This window comes from Bufo gargarizans, chromosome 2 (assembly GCF_014858855.1).
Source record: "Bufo gargarizans isolate SCDJY-AF-19 chromosome 2, ASM1485885v1, whole genome shotgun sequence".
Classification (NCBI taxonomy): Eukaryota; Metazoa; Chordata; class Amphibia; order Anura; family Bufonidae; genus Bufo; species Bufo gargarizans.
This window is the reverse complement of record NC_058081.1, coordinates 243142005-243164798: the sequence shown is the minus strand read 5'-3', so window position 1 is coordinate 243164798 and position 22794 is coordinate 243142005. Positions and strand designations below refer to the sequence as shown.

General features: G+C 40.9%; 1 protein-coding gene across 2 annotated transcripts in view; it reads left to right on the top strand.

Moving 5' to 3' along the window:
* The window catches only part of RELN (reelin), a 716958-nt gene that overhangs the window by 46195 nt on the left and 647969 nt on the right, over window positions 1-22794 (top strand). For both annotated transcript variants that reach the window (XM_044280166.1, XM_044280165.1), the window contains exon 2: window positions 15473-15583. In XM_044280166.1, coding sequence (XP_044136101.1) covers window positions 15473-15583 — 111 coding nt within the window. The remainder of the gene's footprint in view (window positions 1-15472; window positions 15584-22794) is intronic.

The following is a 22794-nucleotide window of genomic DNA, read 5'->3' as shown; positions in this document are numbered from 1 at the left end:
CCCCCCCCCCCAAAAAAAAATGTAATTTACAAAATTATCCAAACATGAAGTAGACATATGGGAAATGTAAAGTAATAACTACTTTATGAGGTATCACTGTTTTAGAAGCAGAGAAATAACAATTTGGAAAATTGCTAATTTTTCTAATTTTGGCTACGAAAATTGCATTAAAAACAGTGCTGTTGTTATTTTTTTTTTTTTTTTTTAAATGAGCTGTCTGTGTGTGAAACCACCCTAAGACTGGTTTCAGACAAGCATAATATATGGACATTTTTACGCTTGTATTACTACTGCAAATCCAAGCCCAACTGTAGCTCTAATGACCTGAACTAATAGCATAATTTTCTGAAACTAGCCTAACATTCACATTTAAAATTTTATGTCCTTGTGTTCTTAAAGGGACACTGACAGGGCCAATAAGCATATTGAGCTATATATATGGCAGTACAGGTCTTATAATGGGTATTACAATCATCTAAGTATCCCCCCTGTCCACATTATACATACAGTAAACTTAAGTTTTATAACCTGCTCCAACGGTCTTCAATCTGCCCAAAGGGGCGGCGTTTGACCTCTCTTCCGCCCAGCCAGCCTCCCCCAACTGCCGCTTTGAAGCGCCGCCCAGCTCATGAATATTCAGTTTGCTGGGCGGCTTCTGCGGTCCCCGCTCTAAAAGCACTGCGCTGAACAGTGCCCTGCGCATGCGCCGGATCTTGTGAAGTCGGGGACAGTAAGCGCCGCCCAGCGAAGTGAATATTGATGAGCTGGGCGGCGCTTACTGTACTGGACTTCACAAGATCCGGTGCATGCGCCGGGCATTGTTAAGCGCAGCGCTTCAGAGCGGGGACCGCAGAAGCCGCCCAGCAAACTGAATATTCATGAGCTGGGCGGCGCTTCAAAGCGGCAGTTGGGGGAGGCTGGCTGGGCGCAAGAGAGGTGAAACGCCACCCCTTGGGCAGATTGAAGACCGTTGGAGCAGGTTATAAAACTTAAGTTTACTGTATGTATAATGTGGACAGGGGGGATACTTAGATGATTGTAATACCCATTATAAGACCTGTACTGCCATATATATACCTCAATATGCTTATTGGCCCTGTCAGTGTCCCTTTAACGTGTGTGTGCTTTTCTTTTATTATCCTGTAGCTTTCCCAGCAATTTTTAAGAAAAAACTTTTTTAATCATTCTCACAATTGCTCCAAGGGACGGAAACAGGAATAATCAAGGTCATTTCTGTTTACCATTAGTTAACTATGACTAGATAATAATCTGTTCCCAGTCAAGTGCCTCTTCTTATGTAGTGCAAAATGTGTTTGAACTAGTTTAAAGGAAAGTAAGGAGGAAAAAAATATATAAATGCATCCGCAGCCTCTCCTATTTTGGCAGGTTTGTCATTCGTGGCACTACTTCACATCCATTCCCAGCACTTTAGACTTTAACTGTTACAAAACATCTTTTGAATAAGTATGTGAGTCCTCAGGCATCTTTCATCATGAATTGTCAGTTTTATGCAAAATTTTACTTCCCTCAATGGACTCCCCGAGTCCTTCGTTCATTCTTAGGCCTCTTTCACACGGGCTTCGCGGGTGAGGGCTGATGTGTTCAGGGTGCATTGCAGGAAACCTGCGCGAGTAGGCAAGCAATTGCAGTCAGTTTTATCTGCGATTGCGTTCCGATGTTCAGTATATTCCGCGCGAGTGCAATGTGTTTTGCACGCGCGTGTGAAAAAACTGAATGTGGTACCTAGACCCGAACCCGGACTTCTTCACTGAAGTTCGGGTTTGGGTTTGGTGTTCTGTAGATTTTATTATTTTCCATTATAACATGGGGGTAACATAAATCCTGAGTAATATGTAGTTACTAATGGTGCTTATAGATCATGCAGGATATATGCACACATCAATCCAATGTGAGCTATGATATGCGTTCCCTAACAAGAGACATCAGGCATTGGGTATGTAGCCCAGCATGCTACATTGCTGACGCACCACAAGTTCCTCTTATGGGCTTCAAATGATGTCTTTTGTTTCCACACTGCATAAAGTAGTCTCCATTGATGATTATCTTGTTCAGTCTGCTAACTCAGAATGGTATGTAAAATGCTACTTTATGAAAGTTATGCATCAAAACTTGCGTAATTTTAGGCAACTTTTCCTTTTCTTTTGTCAAATCTGAAGCATGATGGAAAAAGTGAGCGTGGTCTCTGGAGACAATGAAGAAGTTTTATTCTGTAAATGTAAATCTGTTGAGGCAGAAAGAGATCATCGCTATTTATGTAAAAATATTGCCTAATATCACATAGTACCTGATTTGCAGATGTACCTTTCTTTCTGCGATTCTTGTTTCCTATTTTCAGAAAATCCACTTTGTTCAGTATGCAAATCAGCAAATTATTTTCTCTTTAAGGAGCCCAGGGTGGACACGGTGCAGCAGGGGCATCATATCTGAGTAATGAGGAGGCGTGCATGGGCTCTGCGCAAGGGTGGGCTTGGGCACTAGATGGAGGCATGCCAAGATCTGTGAAGGGATGACCGTGGGACTGGGGGGAGGGCGAGCCCCCGACCTGGGGACTGCACAACACATAGAGACTATTCTGAACTCCGTGAGTACAGTATGCTTGACATCTATATGATGTATGTGGATTTCTAATTTAAGTACTCAAAGGATAATGTTTTTCATTGAATGGAATGCACATCCTTTCTTCTTTAGCATCGGTGTCTTTGACATTTTCTCTGAATGTTCTACTATGTTTTGTTTAAATACAGTACATTAATAAAATTTATAAAACCATAAAACCAACATAATCGTAATATATACCAGAAGTATGCACGTCAACAAGAGCTTGTACTCTTAAAAACCACTGGAACAGAGGCCATGCAATATATAGTTATCCACATATGTGTTAGAAATGTGTACTGTACACAGCAAACCGTTTCTGTGTTACCAAACCCTACATCTGAAGGCAAAAAAACATACATTTATTAAACTGGTGTAAAGTAGAACGGGCTTAGTTGCCCATAGCAGCCAATCAGATTCCACCTTTCATTTTTCACAGCTCATTTGGAAAATGAATGGTGGAATCTGATTGGTTGCTATGGGCAACTAAGCCAGATCTACTTTACACCAGGTTCATAAATGGCCCCAACTGTGTGTAAAATCTAATGTAATAAATAATTCGCAAAAATTGGACAGAAATTAAAATTTACGACAAACATGCATACCCCCATGAGAGTCCTTATGCAAATAAAATATAGTTGGCAACAATTTTAAGATTTTTGGAGTTCATGCATACCACACATAAAAATGCAGATTGTACACGAATGGTGTACGTATTTTGTGGATCACCAAATGTAGCTTAGGATAGACTATTCTGCTGAAATTAACAATACTATGGTGAGATAGATCAAGACTGGTGGATCCATCTGCCGAAGTCATGCCCCTCCACTAAGCCACGGCCTCCTTTTCATCTGCACTTAAGAAAAGTGCAGAGAAGCTCAAAAAGTTGCAAATTAGAGTGCACCATAATCTGCGACTATTTTACGCCACAATTGTGGTGTATAGGGCTTGATAAATGTCCCCGAATGACTGTAATGTAGGTTGTAAAATGATTGTAATCCTTTATATAAATGATATGTGAAGAGCTAACATTAGTTGCATATCATTATTCTAATCTAGTCATGATGCAATACATGTGATAACAAAAGATTACATATTACCCCTGTTAACGTGCAGTACCAGAGAAGAAGGCTGCTTTTTATTTGTAAAAGTGTATGATAATGCAGAATTCTTCGAGAGGATTGTAGAAGCAGAGACATTAAATATTAAACAATAAATGTGCAGTAGCTGATTAATTCAGAATATTTGTGAGCATCTCATGAAATTTTAATGCCCATATTTTGCTTATTGAATATCTTCTGCTTTATCCAGATGATTATCTCATATGTCCGTGTAATGTATTTCAGTTAACAGCATTGTTTACGTAAAACATAATAACAATAATTATAGTAAACCATGAGACAAGTTCCAGCCATAATTATATAGAGAGTGGGAGATGGTATAAATGGAGAGGGGGGTAATGGAAGCTTCATACTTTAAATGGTGTCTGGTCTCTGTATTTTTCTTTGGCCCCTGCAGTTATAGAAAATTATGGCATTGGAGTGAAACGAGGAGCAACGTACATGTCGCTGAGGTGTCTATAGAGCTTATTTTTTGCTTGTAAAGCAATGGCTTGTACAGCCTCTTTACTCTTATTGTTTAGTATTTGTATGTGCACATGTATGTCTTAATTAAGACAACCTCTATCCATATAATTTATATCCAGCTCATAGAGGGGCTTATAAGAGGGGGAATACTTTATGTGATGTACACATGCCCTAATAAATGATTATAATTTATTAGGGCATACAGTATGTACATCACATAAAGTGATCCTCCTCTTGTAAGCCTCTATATTAGCTGGAGTAGAAAGCTGCTGTAAAGAACGTCCTTTGCTCTGGAACTGCAACCATGTTTTACTCTATAATATTTAAAGGGGTTTTCCCCACAAATAATATTCTACAGCACCATGGTCTGAATACTTTTGTAATGGCATGAGTTATTCAATAAAATCTATCTGTATAGCACCACCTGCTGTTTGCTCTTTATCTGATTTCTCAATCCTGCTCACTCAGATGGAAGTACATGCTCAGTTCCATCCTTTAACTGACACTAGCTGCAGCAGACAGGACTAGGGCTGCAGCTAACGATTATTTGAATAATCGATTAGTTGCCGATTAATTTCTACGATTAATCGATTAATCGGGAAAAACGACAAAATTACAAAACAGAGGTTTATATGATCTTACTTGAAAAATTATGTTCAAAGGCCATATTAAAACAAATTGTGGACGACACTTATGGGGGATCTGTGGACGACACTTATGGGGGATCTGTGGACGACACTTATGGGGGATCTGTGGACGACACTTATGGGGGATCTGTGGACGACACTTATGGGGGATCTGTGGACGACACTTATGGGGGATCTGTGGACGACACTTATGGGGGATCTGTGGACGACACTTATGGGGGATCTGTGGACGACACTTATGGGGGATCTGTGGACGACACTTATGGGGGATCTGTGGACGACATTTATGGGGGGATCTGTGGACGACATTTATGGGGGGATCTGTGGACGACACTTATGGGGGGATCTGTGGACGACACTTATGGGGGGATCTGTGGACGACACTTATGGGGGGGATCTGTGGACGACACTTATGGGGGGGATCTGTGGACGACACTTATGGGGGGGGATCTGTGGACGACACTTATGGGGGGGGATCTGTGGACGACACTTATGGGGGGGGATCTGTGGACGACACTTATGGGGGGATCTGTGGACGACACTTATGGGGGGGATCTGTGGACGACACTTATGGGGGGATCTGTGGACGACACTTATGGGGGATCTGTGGACGACACTTATGGGGGATCTGTGGACGACACTTATGGGGGATCTGTGGACGACACTTATGGGGGATCTGTGGACGACACTTATGGGGGGATCTGTGGACGACACTTATGGGGGGATCTGTGGACGACACTTATGGGGGGATCTGTGGACGGCGTTTATGGGGGATCTGTGGACGACACTATTATGGGGGATCTGTGGACGGCGTTTATGGGGGATCTGTGGACGGCGTTTATGGGGGATCTGTGGACGGCGTTTATGGGGGATCTGTGGACGGCGTTTATGGGGGATCTGTGGACGGCGTTTATGGGGGATCTGTGGACGGCGTTTATGGGGGATCTGTGGACGACACTTATGGGGGATCTGTGGACGACACTATTATGGGGGATCTGTGGACGGCGTAGTTATGGAGAGGGGGATATGTGCACTGTTATGGGCATAACAGTGCACAGATCCCTTTCCTCATAACAGTGCACAGACCCCCCTTCCCATAGCAGTGCCATACACAGACCCCCCCTCCTCCCCATAGCAGTGCTATACACAGATCCTCCCCCCTCCCCATAGCAGTGCTATACACAGACCCCCCTTCCCCCTAACAGCCCCGGCGCTTGCATCTTTATTTTACCTTTTTACAATGACGCTCCCGCTCCTGTAACAGCCAGGCAGAGCGGACGGCGGCGTAACGTCACTCAATCACGTGACGCGCCTGCTCCGCCCACTTCATGAATGAAGGAGGCGGAGCAGGCGCGTCACGTGATTGAGTGACGTTACGCCGCCGTCCGCTCTGCCTGGCTGTTACAGGAGCGGGAGCGTCATTGTAAAAAGGTAAAATAAAGATGCAGCGCCCGCCCGCCCGCCCGCCCGAATAGCAACGAATCGGCGATTATTCGATAACTGGATTCGTCGACAACGAATCCAGTTATCGAATATAATCGATTACATCGATTAATCGTTGCAGCCCTAGACAGGACACACCCTCTGAGAAAAAACACCCCTCCCTAAGCTGACATCTTGGAATAAATGTAGCAGAGCAATTGGAGCAATGAATGGGGAGATCTCTGGGCCCATTTGAGAGACAGGGCTGGTTCTAGCTTTGTTAGAAAGAGGTTCTCATGTAGTAGATTATGTATGATTTTAATTTTTGACATTAATTATGGGATAACCTATTTTAATAGTGTGAATTCCGGTGGTCACATGCAGCTTTCGGATATCACCAGGGATTTTGGCAGCCAGTCAGTCATCTGATTGCAAGGTCGGCTGCATTCTGAAAAGGGTTTAAATAGCTCAGAAATTCACTTTAAAAAGTACCTGTCAGCAGGATCAGCCTATTAAGCCAGGCATACTGGCTGGTAGGTTTGATCCTGCTGACTAAGGCCTCATGCACACGACCGTATTTTCCGACTATGTCCAATCCAAATTTTTGGTTGATCAAACTTAGACCTAATCATTTCTATGGGGTAGCAAAAACTGCACCTGTGCTGCTGCTATTATTATTATTAATGCACATGAGAGCTTTAGTGCACTTAGGGTGGGCCTAGCTCCTCATTTGCATGAATAATAAAGGTCTTTCTTCTTGGTAATCCACAAGTGATTTTCACAAGTCAGTTATCATTTTAATAAGCAGGATTACCTTACTAAGCAGTATGCCTGGTTTAATATGGTTTGGGTTGATCCTGGAAACAGATTCTCTTTAAATTATATCTGTTGGGGTAATAAGCTTCCGTATGTAAGGGAAGCATATTACAACTAGAGGCCCTGCCCCTAGTAGCAAAAACTCCCAGCACTCCCATCATTGCCTCATCCCAGCAGTGCAAATCTTCATTAGTAGTCACAGTAAGACTTACCTTTCTCCAGTAGTTAAAGCAGGGCTTTTTGCCTTCATTCACTAGTCAGAACAGCACCTGCTTAGTGAACTATCTTTTAGCACTGCAAGAGTTAATCCTTTCCTAGTGTTCCCAACCCAGCTGCTGATTAAGGAACTGACCAACCTTTCCATTTAGCTGGTCTTTGGATCCCCCTTTTTGCCGGAGCGTTGAGGTTGTCTAGTCTCTGGTAACCAGATAAGGTGTGATCTGTCATCTGACTACCTGCGTATCATACTTTGCCTGACTGATTCTTCTCCTTGCTGCCTGCCCGGAACTAGGAATTGCTATCTGCATGACGCACATACTCAACTGTGGAATTGTTATCTGGAATACATATGTACTCAGCTTGCCCAGATTTTATTCTGATTACGTCTTCTGCCTCATTCCTTGGTGCCTCGCAACAGTGTCTCTGACCCCCATGGGTCAGCAGCCAACTACATCAGGACTACTCCAGGAGGTAGCTGCCTGGTTGGTTCCCTGCGATGAAGTCCAGATCCCTGTATAAGAGTAAAGAGTGAATATCAGTAAACCACCAGGACAAAGCCCTTAGCTTTAGCCCAAAGACAAACTGGTTAGTTGGCACAGTAGGCCCACACCTACTGTCTGTTATAACAGCGTTTCCTTTTTCTCCCATTGTAATCGGCCAAATCTCTAAAAAGGTTGACATAGTCAGACTTTTCAAAGAATCCTTTGGTCAGTAAAATCTAAGGGCTTCAACAGGTTTTGCAGGCCTCTCTAGTCTCTATAACTTCAGCTTATCTAGTGCTAGTCTAAGTGTAAGACAGCTTCCTAGCTGTCTTACATCTAGACCATTTTCTATGCCTACAACAGTCGTAGAAAATGATGAATGAGACGGGGCTGCCGAACCGTCCCCTTCCCCGCCCACACCAGGCCCACTTTTTTAGAACCGTTGCACCGCAATCTGAGCCAGAAACATGCATACTATAATCATATGTCTGGATAATAAATGAAGGTTATATATGAATTAATACCCATTTTGAGATGATAAATAAATCTGAGGTTCTTAGAAAATATATTTTGATCAAAACACATTTGCGCCCACCTCCCACAGCAAGGTGTCTTCCGTCCAGGCAGGAACCTACTCTATTTAATACCTATCTCTGTGCCAGTAGGCATCTACATTCAGAAGAGCAGAGCCTACACATATACGGTATAGCTACTTGTTACTGCTATCTGCATTTAAGCATCCAATAAGAGTAACAGCTAACTCAGTAATATGTATCTCCTAATTGAAAGCAGCCTGTGGGATAAAATGAGTACTTCTAGTACTTATATATGTATATGTCTGTATTGATATTGTTCTATTGGTCCCTAAACGATATGTATTTTGCTATATCCAATTTCAATGTGATTTTGCCATTCCTATTGATTCATTCCAGGCTTTCTAGTTGCCCTTTGTACATGCTTCCTGTAATGCCTGTGTATTTAAACACGTTACTTTCATTGTGTGCTATGATTTAGGGTGGTTTATCACTTGAAACACAAAAGCAAACATGTTTTAACCTTCTCTGTGTACCCCAAGACTTAAAAAGGTTTTCCAAGAGTTTACAACTGATGACCTATCCTCAGGGTAGGTCATCAGTATCTGATTGGTGGGGGTCCGACTCCCAGGATCCCTCTGATCAGCTGTTTGAGAAAGCACCACCACTCCTGTGAGTGCTGCAACCTTCTTCCACAGCACCATACATTATATAGCGGCTATATTTGGTAGTGCACTCAGCCCCATTCACTTCTATGGGGCTGAGCTACGCTTAGGCCACGTGACTGATGAACGTGTCATCACTGGCTTGGGGAAAGCTGAGAAAAGGCCGTGGCGCTGCTGCCATCTCAAACAGCTGATCTGCGTGTTGGACCCCCACCGATCAGATACTGATGATAGTATTAAAGTCTCGGAAAACCCCCTTTAATAAACATGAAAGTACATTAACTTTCCTTCTCAATATTAATAATTACAACTTGCCTCACAAGAAATAAGCCCTAATATGGTTATGTGGCACCAAAAAAGGAGTAAAAGAAAAGCAAAAAAACTGAAAATCCTATGGGGTTCAACCCCCAGAGGCTCCAGTGCTGCTGTTCCAGTGCTGTCCGCCAGTGTTTGTTTTCATGGCTGTAGCGGTGATGTGGCAGTCTACCCACGTGACTGCTGCAGCAAATCAGTAGCCTCAGCAGTCTTGAGCTGTACACTGCCGATGTCACATGGGTAGACAGGCACATCAGTGAGAACCTATACCAAAAAGCTAGAACTGTGGGGAATGTATCTGCTGAGTAAGTAATGGTTCATTTGTCATATTCTCTCAATTCTTCATATGATAACTTGCTTTAGGGGCCCTGTTCCCTGAAAATATGTACAGGTAATTATAATTTTTCTGGTAAGTGAAGAAGGAACCTTTAGTAATAATTTAGTCGTAATTCTGTCTTATTTGGCACAAACAGGTGCAAAGATATGCAGTATGTACAGTACAGACCAAAAGTTTGGACACACCTTCTCATTCAAAGAGTTTTCTTTATTTTCATGACTATGAAAATTGTAGATTCACACGGAAGGCATCAAAACTATGCATTAACACATGTGGAATTATAGACATAACAAAAAAGTGTGAAACAACTGAAAATATGTCTTATTTTAGGTTCTTCAAAGTAGCCACCTTTTGCTTTGATTACTGCTTTGCACACTCTTGGCATTCTCTTGTTGAGCTTTAAGAGGTAGTCACCTGAAATGGTCTTCCAACAGTCTTGAAGGAGTTCCCAGAGATGCTTAGCACTTGTTGGCCCTTTTGCCTTCACTCTGCGGTCCAGCTCACCCCAAACCATCTCGATTGGGTTCAGGTCCGGTGACTGTGGAGGCCAGGTCATCTGGCGCAGCACCCCATCACTCTCCTTCATGGTCAAATAGCCCTTACACAATCTGGAGGTGTGTTTGGGGTCATTGTCCTGTTGAAAAATAAATGATGGTCCAACTAAACGCAAACCGGATGGAATAGCATGCCGCTGCAAGATGCTGTGGTAGCCATGCTGGTTCAGTATGCCTTCAATTTTGAATAAATCCCCAACAGTGTCACCAGCAAAGAACCCCCACACCATCACACCTCCTCCTCCATGCTTCACGGTGGGAACCAGGCATGTAGAGTCCATCCGTTCACCTTTTCTGCGTTGCACAAAGACACGGTGGTTGGAACCAAAGATCTCAAATTTGGACTCATCAGACCAAAGCACAGATTTCCACTGGTCTAATGTCCATTCCTTGTGTTCTTTAGCCCAAACAAGTCTCTTCTGCTTGTTGCCTGTCCTTAGCAGTGGTTTCCTAGCAGATATTGTACCATGAAGGCCTGATTCACACAGTCTCCTCTTAACAGTTGTTCTAGAGATGTGTCTGCTGCTAGAACTCTGTGTGGCATTGACCTGGTCTTTAATCTGAGCTGCTGTTAACCTGCGATTTCTGAGGCTGGTGACTTGGATGAACTTATCCTCCGCAGCAGAGGTGACTCTTGGTCTTCCTTTCCTGGGGCGGTCTGCATGTGAGACAGTTTCTTTGTAGCACTTGATGGTTTTTGTGACTGCACTTGGGGACACTTTCAAGGTTTTCCCAATTTTTCGGACTGACTGACCTTCATTTCTTAAAGTAATGATGGCCACTCGTTTTTCTTTACTTAGCTGCTTTTTTCTTGCCATAATACAAATTCTAACAGTCTATTCAAGAAATCCCACTTATTAAACCTGACAGGGCACACCTGTGATGTGAAAACCATTTCAGGTGACTACCTCTTGAAGCTCATCAAGAGAATGCCAAGAGTGTGCAAAGCAGTAATCAAAGCAAAAGGTGGCTACTTTGAAGAACCTAGAATATGACATATTTTCAGTTGTTTCACACTTTTTTTGTCATGTATACAATTCCACATGTGTTAATTCATAGTTTTGATGCCTTCAGTGTGAATATACAATTTTTATAGTCATGCAAATAAAGAAAAATCTTTGAATGAGAAGGTGTGTCCAAACTTTTGGTCTGTACTGTACATCTACGGGAAAGAGAAAAATCCAGCTTTCGTTGTAAAAATAAAATAGCCTTTATTATTCCATCAGTATAAAATCCATGCAGTCACCAAGTCTACACGTTTCAGGTCTTGCATGGACCCTTACTCATGACATAATGGTAACAGATTTGACAGGTGTTTAAATACAACCACCCACCAATTATACAGGGAGTGCAGAATTATTAGGCAAGTTGTATTTTTGAGGATTAATTTTATTATTGAACAACAACCATGTTCTCAATGAACCCAAAAAACTCATTAATATCAAAGCTGAATATTTTTGGAAGTAGTTTTTAGTTTGTTTTTAGTTTTAGCTATTTTAGGGGGATATCTGTGTGTGCAGGTGACTATTACTGTGCATAATTATTAGGCAACTTAACAAAAAACAAATATATACCCATTTCAATTATTTATTTTTACCAGTGAAACCAATATAACATCTCAACATTCATAAATATACATTTCTGACATTCAAAAACAAAACAAAAACAAATCAGTGACCAATATAGCCACCTTTCTTTGCAAGGACACTCAAAAGCCTGCCATCCATGGATTCTGTCAGTGTTTTGATCTGTTCACCATCAACATTGCGTGCAGCAGCAATCACAGCCTCCCAGACACTGTTCAGAGAGGTGTACTGTTTTCCCTCCTTGTAAATCTCACATTTGATGATGGACCACAGGTTCCCAATGGGGTTCAGATCAGGTGAACAAGGAGGCCATGTCATTAGATTTTCTTCTTTTATACCCTTTCTTGCCAGCCACGCTGTGGAGTACTTGGACGTGTGTGATGGAGCATTGTCCTGCATGAAAATCATGTTTTTCTTGAAGGATGCAGACTTCTTCCTGTACCACTGCTTGAAGAAGGTGTCTTCCAGAAACTGGCAGTAGGACTGGGAGCTGAGCTTGACTCCATCCTCAACCCGAAAAGGCACCACAAGCTCATCTTTGATACCAGCCCAAACCAGTACTCCACCTCCACCTTGCTGGCGTCTGAGTCGGACTGGAGCTCTCTGCCCTTTACCAATCCAGCCACAGGCCCATCCATCTGGCCCATCAAGACTCACTCTCATTTCATCAGTCCATAAAACCTTTGAAAAATCAGTCTTGAGATATTTCTTGGCCCAGTCTTGACGTTTCAGCTTGTGTGTCTTGTTCAGTGGTGGTCGTCTTTCAGCCTTTCTTACCTTGGCCATGTCTGAGTATTGCACACCTTGTGCTTTTGGGCACTCCAGTGATGTTGCAGCTCTGAAATATGGCCAAACTGGTGGCAAGTGGCATCTTGGCAGCTGCACGCTTGACTTTTCTCAGTTCATGGGCAGTTATTTTGCGCCTTGGTTTTTCCACACGCTTCTTGCGACCCTGTTGACTATTTTGAATGAAATGCTTGATTGTTCGATGATCACGCTTCAGAAGCTTTGCAATTTTAAGAGTGCTGCATCCCTCTGCAAGATATCTCACTATTTTTGCCTTTTCTGAGCCTGTCAAGTCCTTCTTTTGACCCATTTTGCCAAAGGAAAGGAAGTTGCCTAATAATTATGCACACCTGATATAGGGTGTTGATGTCATTAGACCACACCCCTTCTCATTACAGAGATTACAGAGATGCACATCACCTAATATGCTTAATTGGTAGTAGGCTTTCGAGCCTATACAGCTTGGAGTAAGACAACATGCATAAAGAGGATGATGTGGTCAAAATACTCATTTGCCTAATAATTCTGCACTCCCTGTACATGGATGGGGTGTGAGTATATTTCAAGCTATGTATAACAATCAATTGTGATTTAAAGCAACATGCACATACAAAGAACAAAAATAATAAAAACACAACAACATGGGTAAAGAAAGAAGACCGTTAAATAAACACCTAACAATTTAACATTATGTCTTGTCTTTTATTCAACCCATTGGGTGTGCGAGTATCAAGCTGAAAAATCCAAAAGGATTCATGATTTAAAAGTTTGCGCCTGTGATCTCCTCCCCAGATCGGTAAGGACACACGTTCCACCCCCTGCACTGAGAAATGAGCGATATTGCCCTGATGGACTACCGTGAAGTGCACACTGGCCACAGAAACATGCCTGCTTTTATAGTGGGGTATGTCAGATAAATGTTTCCTGATTCTAACCCTCAACTCGTTGGTAGCACAACCAATGTATTGAAGGTTGCAGCCTGCAAATAGTATGGAAATAGTATAGTATTCCAAAAGAAAAAGTAGAATCCAGCTTCCCATAAAAAAAAGCTTTATTTCCTTGTATAAAAATATCCAGACATCATATGCAAAACTTTGTCTGTGTGTTTCAGACCTTAGAAATAGCGGTCCTTCATCATGACATACAAAAGTTAAAATAAGATCCCTCTCTTATAGTGATAGGCTGGGTTTCACCTAATCAAATCCCCCACCCCACCTGTACACCTACCAAGAGGAAAAGAAAAAAAAACTCCTTCTCCAAAACAGAAAAAGACCCCTTAGGCCAGTGATGGCTAACCTTGGCACTCCAGCTGTGGTGAAACTACGACTCCCAGCATGCTCCATTTATTTCTATAGAGTTCTGAGAGCAGCACTGCAAGTCATGAAATAAACAGCTAAATCTGTATTGCAATTCAAGTAATGTTGTATTGTATAGCTACCTCCATTAGCTGTGGAGGTGATTGATTGACAAGCATTTATAAAATTGCAGCATATGCATCTATTGCTGCCACATTTGTAACAACCCTTGTATGTTAACCACGTGGGTTTTTTAGTCGTCTTGCCTTGATCAAAAAATAAACTCGGGCTGACCCTCTGACCAATGGTAGGAGCTTTTCGTGCTACACATTTAATACTTGCCGATACTACATTTTCCCACTCTCTTCATAATTCAAAACCGGTAAATGTTGCTGTATGATATTGCTGATCTCCCCAAATTCCTCACTGAATCTTGTAACAAAGGTAATAGGACGTGTTTTTTGTTTCATAATACTGCACTGTTCACATTATCAAAATGTGTTTTCACTCTTCTATTGCTGATCTTATTTTTTGATCTTTGTTTAACTGTTAAGGGAAATACTAAAGAAACCCTCTCTTGTGTCAGTGCACACTGCTTTGCTCTCTCAATACTCTGCTCAGTATAATATCTTGCCTGCAATCTTGATGTAATCTTCTCTGCTTCCTGTGAAAACAGGGGGGCATTTGAGCAGTTACGTGTAGCCCTAGTGATCTCTCCCTTTGGGATATTTTTGATGACATGTGCAGGATGGCAAGAAGTTGCCAAAAGTATTGTGTTACCTGCTAACTCTTTCCTGTGTGTATATGTTAGAACACCGGCCATTTCACTATAGCCCTTTAAACACAGATCTAAGAAAACAAACAATGAAGGGTCACTCTGCATGATTAATGAAATTGATGCAACACATCCATTTAGATACTCCTCAAAAACAGGTATGTCGGATGCTATACCCTGCCACACCATCAAGAAGTCGTCAATATAACGACCATACAACTTAATACAGTGAGTGAAAGGATTTTTCTCAGAAAAATAATAATGTTTTTCCCATCACAACATAAATATATTTGCTACCGATGGTGAGAACTTGGCCCCCATAGGAACCCCAGACACATGGAGAAAAAAAAAATAGTATAGTGGAATTTTTATGTGTACAATATACAAACATACACACATTTTTTCCCTCTTTGCTTGCTTAAAAAATGTTTTAAATCTAGGTATTTGTTATAGCTATATTTAGTATAGCGGGGGAGGGGCCCTGGTTTGAAAACTGTAGAATATTTTTTCGTGGGACAACCCCTTTAAATGTTTCCACTTCTCTTGCATGCAATAGACTGTGGGTACTTGTATCTCCCCAATTATTTGATCCTCCAACAGGAAAGACATGTTTCGGAGTACCAGACTCCTTCCTCAGTGGCTATAAAATCAACCATCACAACAGTGTGGGGCAGAGGGTTTGCTGGCCTTCTTGTTCTTACAGTAAAAACAATAGTTGTAGTGGATGCAAACTTGTTATATTTATAGCCATAGGTTTAAAAAGATTATGTATATTGCTATCTATACTATATGTAATATGTTGTATGTACGGTAATAAATACATATAATTTCTTTACAGTGACTATTTCAACAAGTACCTACTTTGATGGCCTTTTAGTGACGGGGTTATACACATCTACTAGTGTACAAGCATCTCAAAGTATTGGAGGATCCAAGGCATTTGGATTTGGTGAGTCCAATATAACAGTTATAAATGGAATAGCTTATTAATTGATTTTAGAAACAGTTATGATACTTATGGGTTAAAGAGAAGGTAGAATATATATTTTTTTCTAACAAATGAGTTTTATAGGATATCCACATTAAGGTATGGAAGCTGACGAAAAAACTTATTATAACCAATGCATTTGTTCACTGTGGGGGGGTTTGTCTTAACTGAATAATATTCATCAATGATTAGGGCATTTAGATATCATTGTGAAGGGAGCCTGCTAAGAACCTTCTATTTTGGAGTTGAAAGCCCCTAGTTTGGCCTTTGTTGGATGAGCTAATCTCTGGTTGGCTGCATTTTGAAATATTTAATATAGTATAATACAATTTTAGCTCTGTATAAAGAAAGTCAAACTCATTATTAATGCCGTTATAAGGGATAATAAATACTCAATTGAGGATAAGCCCATGGTATTGGATTCCTCTGAAAGTTTTAGATATTTGGGATTTAAAATGTCAATGAATGTTATAGAATTTTTCTCTTTGAATATATCTCCTGTAATTGAAATCCTTGCACTGCTGCCTCATTTGACTTTAGGTGCTGGATGCTGGTAGGAGAAAGGACCTGTGATGACATCATCGCCATGTGACCAGTCACATATGGATGTTACTGGTTACATGGTGATGATGTCATCACAGGTCCTTTCTCCTACCAACATCCCAGAGGAGTCTTGCTGCAGAGAAGTTTGGTTTAGTTTCATGTGGAGATTACCTCAGGAGAAGGTGATAGATTGTGTTATATTGTATACTGCATACTGTGGGGTACTGTATACTGTGGGGTATTATATGATATGCTGTATACTGTGAGGTACTGTATAATGTGAGGCATTATACTATGTACTGCATATTGTCAGATACTGTATAGTGTGGGGTGTTATACTATATACTGTATATTGTGGGGTGTTATACTATGTACTGAATACTGTGGGGTGTTATATACCATATACTACATATTTTCTGGTGTTTTACTATATACTGCATACTGTGTTATATACTATATACTGTGGGATGTTATACTATGTAATGAATACTGTGGGGTGTTATATACTATATAATGCATACTGTGGGGTGTTATATACTGTATACTGTGGGGTACTATTTAATGTATACTGTGGGGTGTTATACTATATACAGCATACTTTGATGTGTTATATACTACTGTACATGCTGTGGGGTGTTATACTATATACCGTATACTGTGGGATCTTATATACTATATACTGTGTGGGGCTTGTCATATTATACTATATATGTGGTATAGTTTTCTTTAATATTCACCAGAAAAAATAACTATGGGGTAAAACAGGAAAAGGGGGAATGGTTGGGGGAAAACAGAGGCAGGAGGGTATCTGGAATGGTATTTTATGCTACAGTATACTGAATTTTTCTATGAGAGAGGGACTATGCCCAGGTTATATGTTGGTCCTCCATACTTTAAATCACAAAATAAATGGGTCAAGGATATTGCAGGCATAGCAATAGCTCACTGCGTTGGTATATATAACTAAAAGCCAATTTTATATTTGAAGCATAACCTTCAAATTACAAAATTCATGTTTGTGTATAGTAGAGATGAAAGAAACGATTCTACCAATTTGGAATTCGTCCCAAATTTCCCCCCAAAAAATATAGAGAGAACCATAGGTAATACGCCACTGGAAAAGTGACATGCAAGTCAGTTCTTTCAAAAGGACAACAGTATTAAATGTCCCCATATTATGCTTCTCTGAAGGAAATGAAAATTGAGTGTCTCAAGAGAAAATTGCCCCGGTCAGCTGAGTGGTCTTTGTCAAGGTCTTGGGGTGTTCTTTCTCATAATGGAGATCCCCCTAGTATACATGAGGAGTATTGTAGTCCAGCCAATGCTGTTCTGCTTTTCTGGGGAAAATATATGCAATTTAGCATATATTACTTCTATTGCCATCAGGTAGGCTTAGTGTTCTTTTCTTTTTGGAAGAAAAGCTAATTTTAATATCTTTCTCAGAAACCCAAAGGTATGCAAATTAGCTTTATTTTATGAAAGAGCACTGATTGAACAGTTCGAGGCTTCGACCAGGGTAAAATCTTTTTCTGAAAAAGCACTGATTGAACAATTTGAGGCTACCACCAGGGGAAAAAATGTAATATGGGGGCATTCTCTCTTTCTCTCTGCCTTTTAATAAAACTTTTGATTTTGGTAGAATTGAATAAAGAAATTCACTCATTTCTACTGCATACACTTTACTATTCAGTTTTTTTGTTCACACGATTGAAAAAAACAAGCCAATAGCTGTGCTAGATGTTTAGCTTCTAAAGTAAACTTATTCAGTCTCACTTGGAAACTGCCAAGCTCTCCAGGTTTTTGAAAGAAAGAAGAACATTTGTACATGAAGGTGTTTGAAGAACATACTTCAAGTAGAGGTTGTACTGAATCCTAGTCTTTGCCTTCTAGAGACACTTCTACTTTTATTACTATAAGTAAACATACCCCAAATATTTAGGGCTCTTTATTAAAGGGGTTGGTCACCCCGAAGGGGCTGAGTTCCGGCTCCTTTGCTCACCCGTCACCACCGCAGCTCTCTGGCCCCCTGCGTCAACCCCACGTGCCCACTGCATCCAATGACTAGCTGCAGCACTGATGCGTCTCTCATGCATCATGTTAGTAGGTCACTTGACACATGGTGCAGAGGTGGACACAGACAGCAGAGGGCCCTTGTGCAAAGAATGCGCCTAGGCACCCCCACCCTAATGCCAAATTCTCAACCTATTCCCTCCTAATTGATATGAAAGCACAATGAAATTCCAGCACTCACGATTTTGGTAGCTAAAATCTTCGTCTTTTATTCAGGCAGTAAACATATAAACAGGACATCCACCCACAAGTGCAGCAACCTTGACGCGTTTCGAACAGTAGTTCTTAGTCGTAATAATGAGCAGTGTCTCCTCTGGCACCTTTATACCAGTCTGTACTAAAATGTAATTGCTTTTAGTACAGACTGGTATAAAGGTGCCAGAGGAGACACTGCTCATTATTACGACTAAGAACTACTGTTCGAAACGCGTCAAGGTTGCTGCACTTGTGGGTGGATGTCCTGTTTATATGTTTACTGCCTGAATAAAAGACGAAGATTTTAGCTACCAAAATCGTGAGTGCTGGAATTTCATTGTGCTTTCATATCAAGAACATACGGGCTTGCCGGCCTTTTCCGTGCACGCAGGTGGTGGAATAATTGGGTGAGCTGGACTTTTCTTTGTGCTTATTCCCTCCTAACATTACATACAGCAATACAAAACATACAGGATAAGGATAATTTCACACCTGCGGCACTACAATCCGGCCACCTAATCCGGCAGAAAATACAAGGAATCGACTGGTCAGAAACTGCAGTGTGCAGGGGTTGTGTCCCACTGATTCTCAGCATTTTTGCCAAATTCTGGTCCGATCTCTGCCGAACCCCATTATAGTTAATGGGGCTGGCAAATGTGAAGGTAGCCTAATACAGCACCACATACCTCTTAAATCCAGTGACGTTTCCTTTGATGTGGATGTTCTCTTTCCTCATCTTCTTCATTCAGACCAGACCACCATGATGATTTCTTTCAGCCATCTCTCGTCTCTGCAGAGTTTGACAAACAGACATCTTAGTTTCCTACTCTTCCATCATCTTCCCACCTTCTCAACATCCCATCATGCACCCCCAATACGGTGCCCACTGTGCTCCCCAAAGCTATGCTACAGAAACAGATAAACCCCCTGAAAATACTAGTTACACACAGAGAGTGCCCCTGCAATAATTATTGGAACACAATGCCCTAAAAAATAATTGCATCCAGCAAATAGTGCCTCTGACACTAATAGTGTAAACATAATGTCCCCCAAAAAGAACTGTGCTAAGCTGATTCTGTGCCAGTGTGGCCCCACTGTAATAGTGCTCCCAAAGTCCCAACAATAGTAATAATTCTCGCCAGAGTGCACTTCATAGTAATACTGACCCTACAGGGACCCAAAAAGGACTAATGTCCCCACTGTGTCCCAGAAGTAATTAAGCTCCCATAGTGCCCATACTAGTATTCATGTCCCCCCTAGTCCCCCCAGTTTTAAGAAAGCCCACCATAATGTCCCTGGTAGTAATAATTCTCTTAATAACGTGTAACAGTAGAAAAAAAAACTTTTATAATGTGTGCCAGTACAAAAAGTACATTTTGAAGATTTCCTTTCTTATATAGGGTATATATTGGTAGAAATATTATTATTGTTGTGCCTCCAATCCATACATTGATCAATAGTTAAAAAACTGTAGAAGGGATCACAACACACCAGTAGTTGTGTAGTGATAAATGTTAGATGTAAAAACAATAAAAAAAACTAACCTCTTCTCAGATTCTAATAAGTAAGTTCACATACAGAACCCTAAATTTTGGTGGGAGCCATTTCAGTGTTTGCCTTGCATTTTTTTTTTTTTTTTTTTTTTTGTGATCTGTCAGTCAGGATAGTAAGATAGTCAGGGACCCACACTCATGCCTGTTCACTGTTGCAGAGTTAGCCCTGCTAACATGGCCCTTCTTTATAAGAAAAATATATTGGACATTTTTTGAGTGGCTAAAACAACAATTTGATATTTCCCTAAAAAGTAGAAATGTACTGAAGAACTTGGGAACACTGAAGGGCCTGGAAAAGCACAGAAGGCTACTAAAGTGGATGACTGCAGAATTACTTTTGGCCATGTAAAAAATAAAGAATACAAAACTATATAAAAAATGCTGTACTTGCTAAACTGATAATGCAATATTTTTTGTGAAACCGCTAAAATCAAAGTTTGCACTACTGTGGTATGGCTTTATGGTGCTCTTTAAAATTCACTGTGCTCGTGTACAAAAGCCAAATTATGAAAATTGTCACTGTCCAAAAACTTCTGGAACAACTATGTACTAAAGGGTTTTTTCTGGTAATGTACCACTTTTTTACTTATGCCCCATAGACTGCCCCACCTATTGAAAGAGTCATATTTAACTGTTTAAATATTATATTAACTGTTTGAGGGAGCTCACCAGCTGGTGTGGAGCCCAGTCTACCGTTCAACCCACGGTACCAAATGCTACAAATAATTCACTAATCTGACTGGCTCTTAACACATCTCCTGTATTTTATTAATTCATCTTATATATAAACATACATTAAAAATATAAAAAATATTAATTGGTGATCCAGGCTTATAATTTGCGTAGCTCACGCATAAAAATAAATTAAAATACAAAAATTGGCCGAACTGATATATCAAATCTGTGTTTTTTGGACGATGATTGAATGATATTAATGTCCATATGTTGTTATTTACATTAGTTTGCGATTTAACAAATCTCAATTCCCATATGTTGTTATTCACATTGATTAAGCTGCAATTGATCCCAAGTGAAAATTAGGCGTTTAAGTTGATGTTCAGATGCTGCATATATTCATGCGTTAATATGCCCATTCACATGGATAATAACCATATTGGACTTAGTGGCTGGCGATTTTACGGTAGGCTGCGATCCTCTCTGCGGGATTCTCCTCCACTTGTGTGTGTCCTCGCTGTGTGTTCCTTGTTCAGATCGTGTCACTCGTAGCTGGCTCAGAACAGCTTCGGTGGCTACGCTCACCGCCGCTTTAGAACACAAGCGCACAAACCTCAGTCCTGCTGTAACACCTTATGCCAGTCTGTGGATATTTCTCTTATCTATCTCATGGTCTGGAAGGCGAGGTAGGATACCAGTGGCTGTGACAATCCAGACGACTGGAGTTTGCAGAAACAAAGCTTAGCCAAATAATAGTCCAAATTTGGTAACAGATGAATGGTGTAGTTGTAGCTTGAAGCAGAGGAGTAGTCAAGTAACAATCCAAGTTCAGGGATGAATAGTAATAATTGTATCGTGAGGCAGAAGTGCAGTCAAATAAAAGTCCAAGTTCGATAACAGATAAGTACAACAGTTTGTAGGATCATATTTAACTGTTCCTGCTGTTTGGTTCTGCAGACTGGCTCCCTCTCATCAATCTTCCAATCTCTGGCTTGTTTTCTTACTGGTTGTGGACATGGTCACATGTGCCGTTGCAGCCAATGATATGGTCACCTGTGCCGCTTGGGTACATATTACCGCTGAAGAGAGCAGTTCATATGACCATTAGGTTCATGTGACCATTTGAAAAATACATTTTAAAAAATTAGAAACAAATATGTAAAGTGTCCCCCTAGCAACCCTCTAACTGTAATTACAAAGGATAACCAGTTTTCAGAATTCTACAGAATGCTGAAGACGCTGGATAACTGATGCAGCCAACCTCTTGTTTTCCTGTCTCAGCCCTTGCCTCCTTACTCCAGACCTGTCTCCCTAAACCTGTAAAAGAGCTTACTAAAAATAATGTGACATGCCCCTCAGTTATCTGCTGCCAGCACTGATGGCTGGCAGTAGAGCTTTCCACTAACTTCCCAGTGCATCTCTGGTTAGCACTTGGAAGATAGGGAGGGGGTCGGGCTGCAGTGTTAAGCACTGACAGTAAGAATATGGGAATATAGTGTACTTACTGTCAGTTCTGACTGCTGAACCCCCACTTCTCTACCTATCTTTCCAGAGCTAACCAGAGACATAGTGGAAAAATAGAGGGACAGCAGTGTTCAGCACTGACATTAAGCCCACCGTGTTCTTGCACTATGTACAGTACTTACTGTACTTACTTACTGTCATATCATTTTTAGTAAGCTCTATTATAAATTCAGGGAGGCAGTGTTGGGGTAAAGAGGAGAGGCCTGCCCCAGGGAGACTAGGGGCAGGCTGAGAAGCTTCTGCATCATACAATTATTTGTCGTCTTCTGCGTTCTACTGTTAGAGTGTTGGTAAGGAGAGAGATTTTACATATAGCGTTCTAATAAAAATTAACTTATTTCCCCTAATAAAGTACATTACAAAAACACACTCGCTGCTCCCCCCTACACATTTAAAAATGAAATAACATTTACACTTTAAGTATTTTCATATACTTCTGCAATGTGCTGCCTTTATAGACAAAGAATTTAAAGAATGTTGAATTACATCTAAAATGTACTCAATAAAATTGCCTCTTTGTTTAAGGGATTGAATATTAGATTCTGAGTCATGCGTGAGCATTTGCATGAATGTGAAGGAAAAAGAAACTAGAGTAATCCAGTAGTAAGCTCA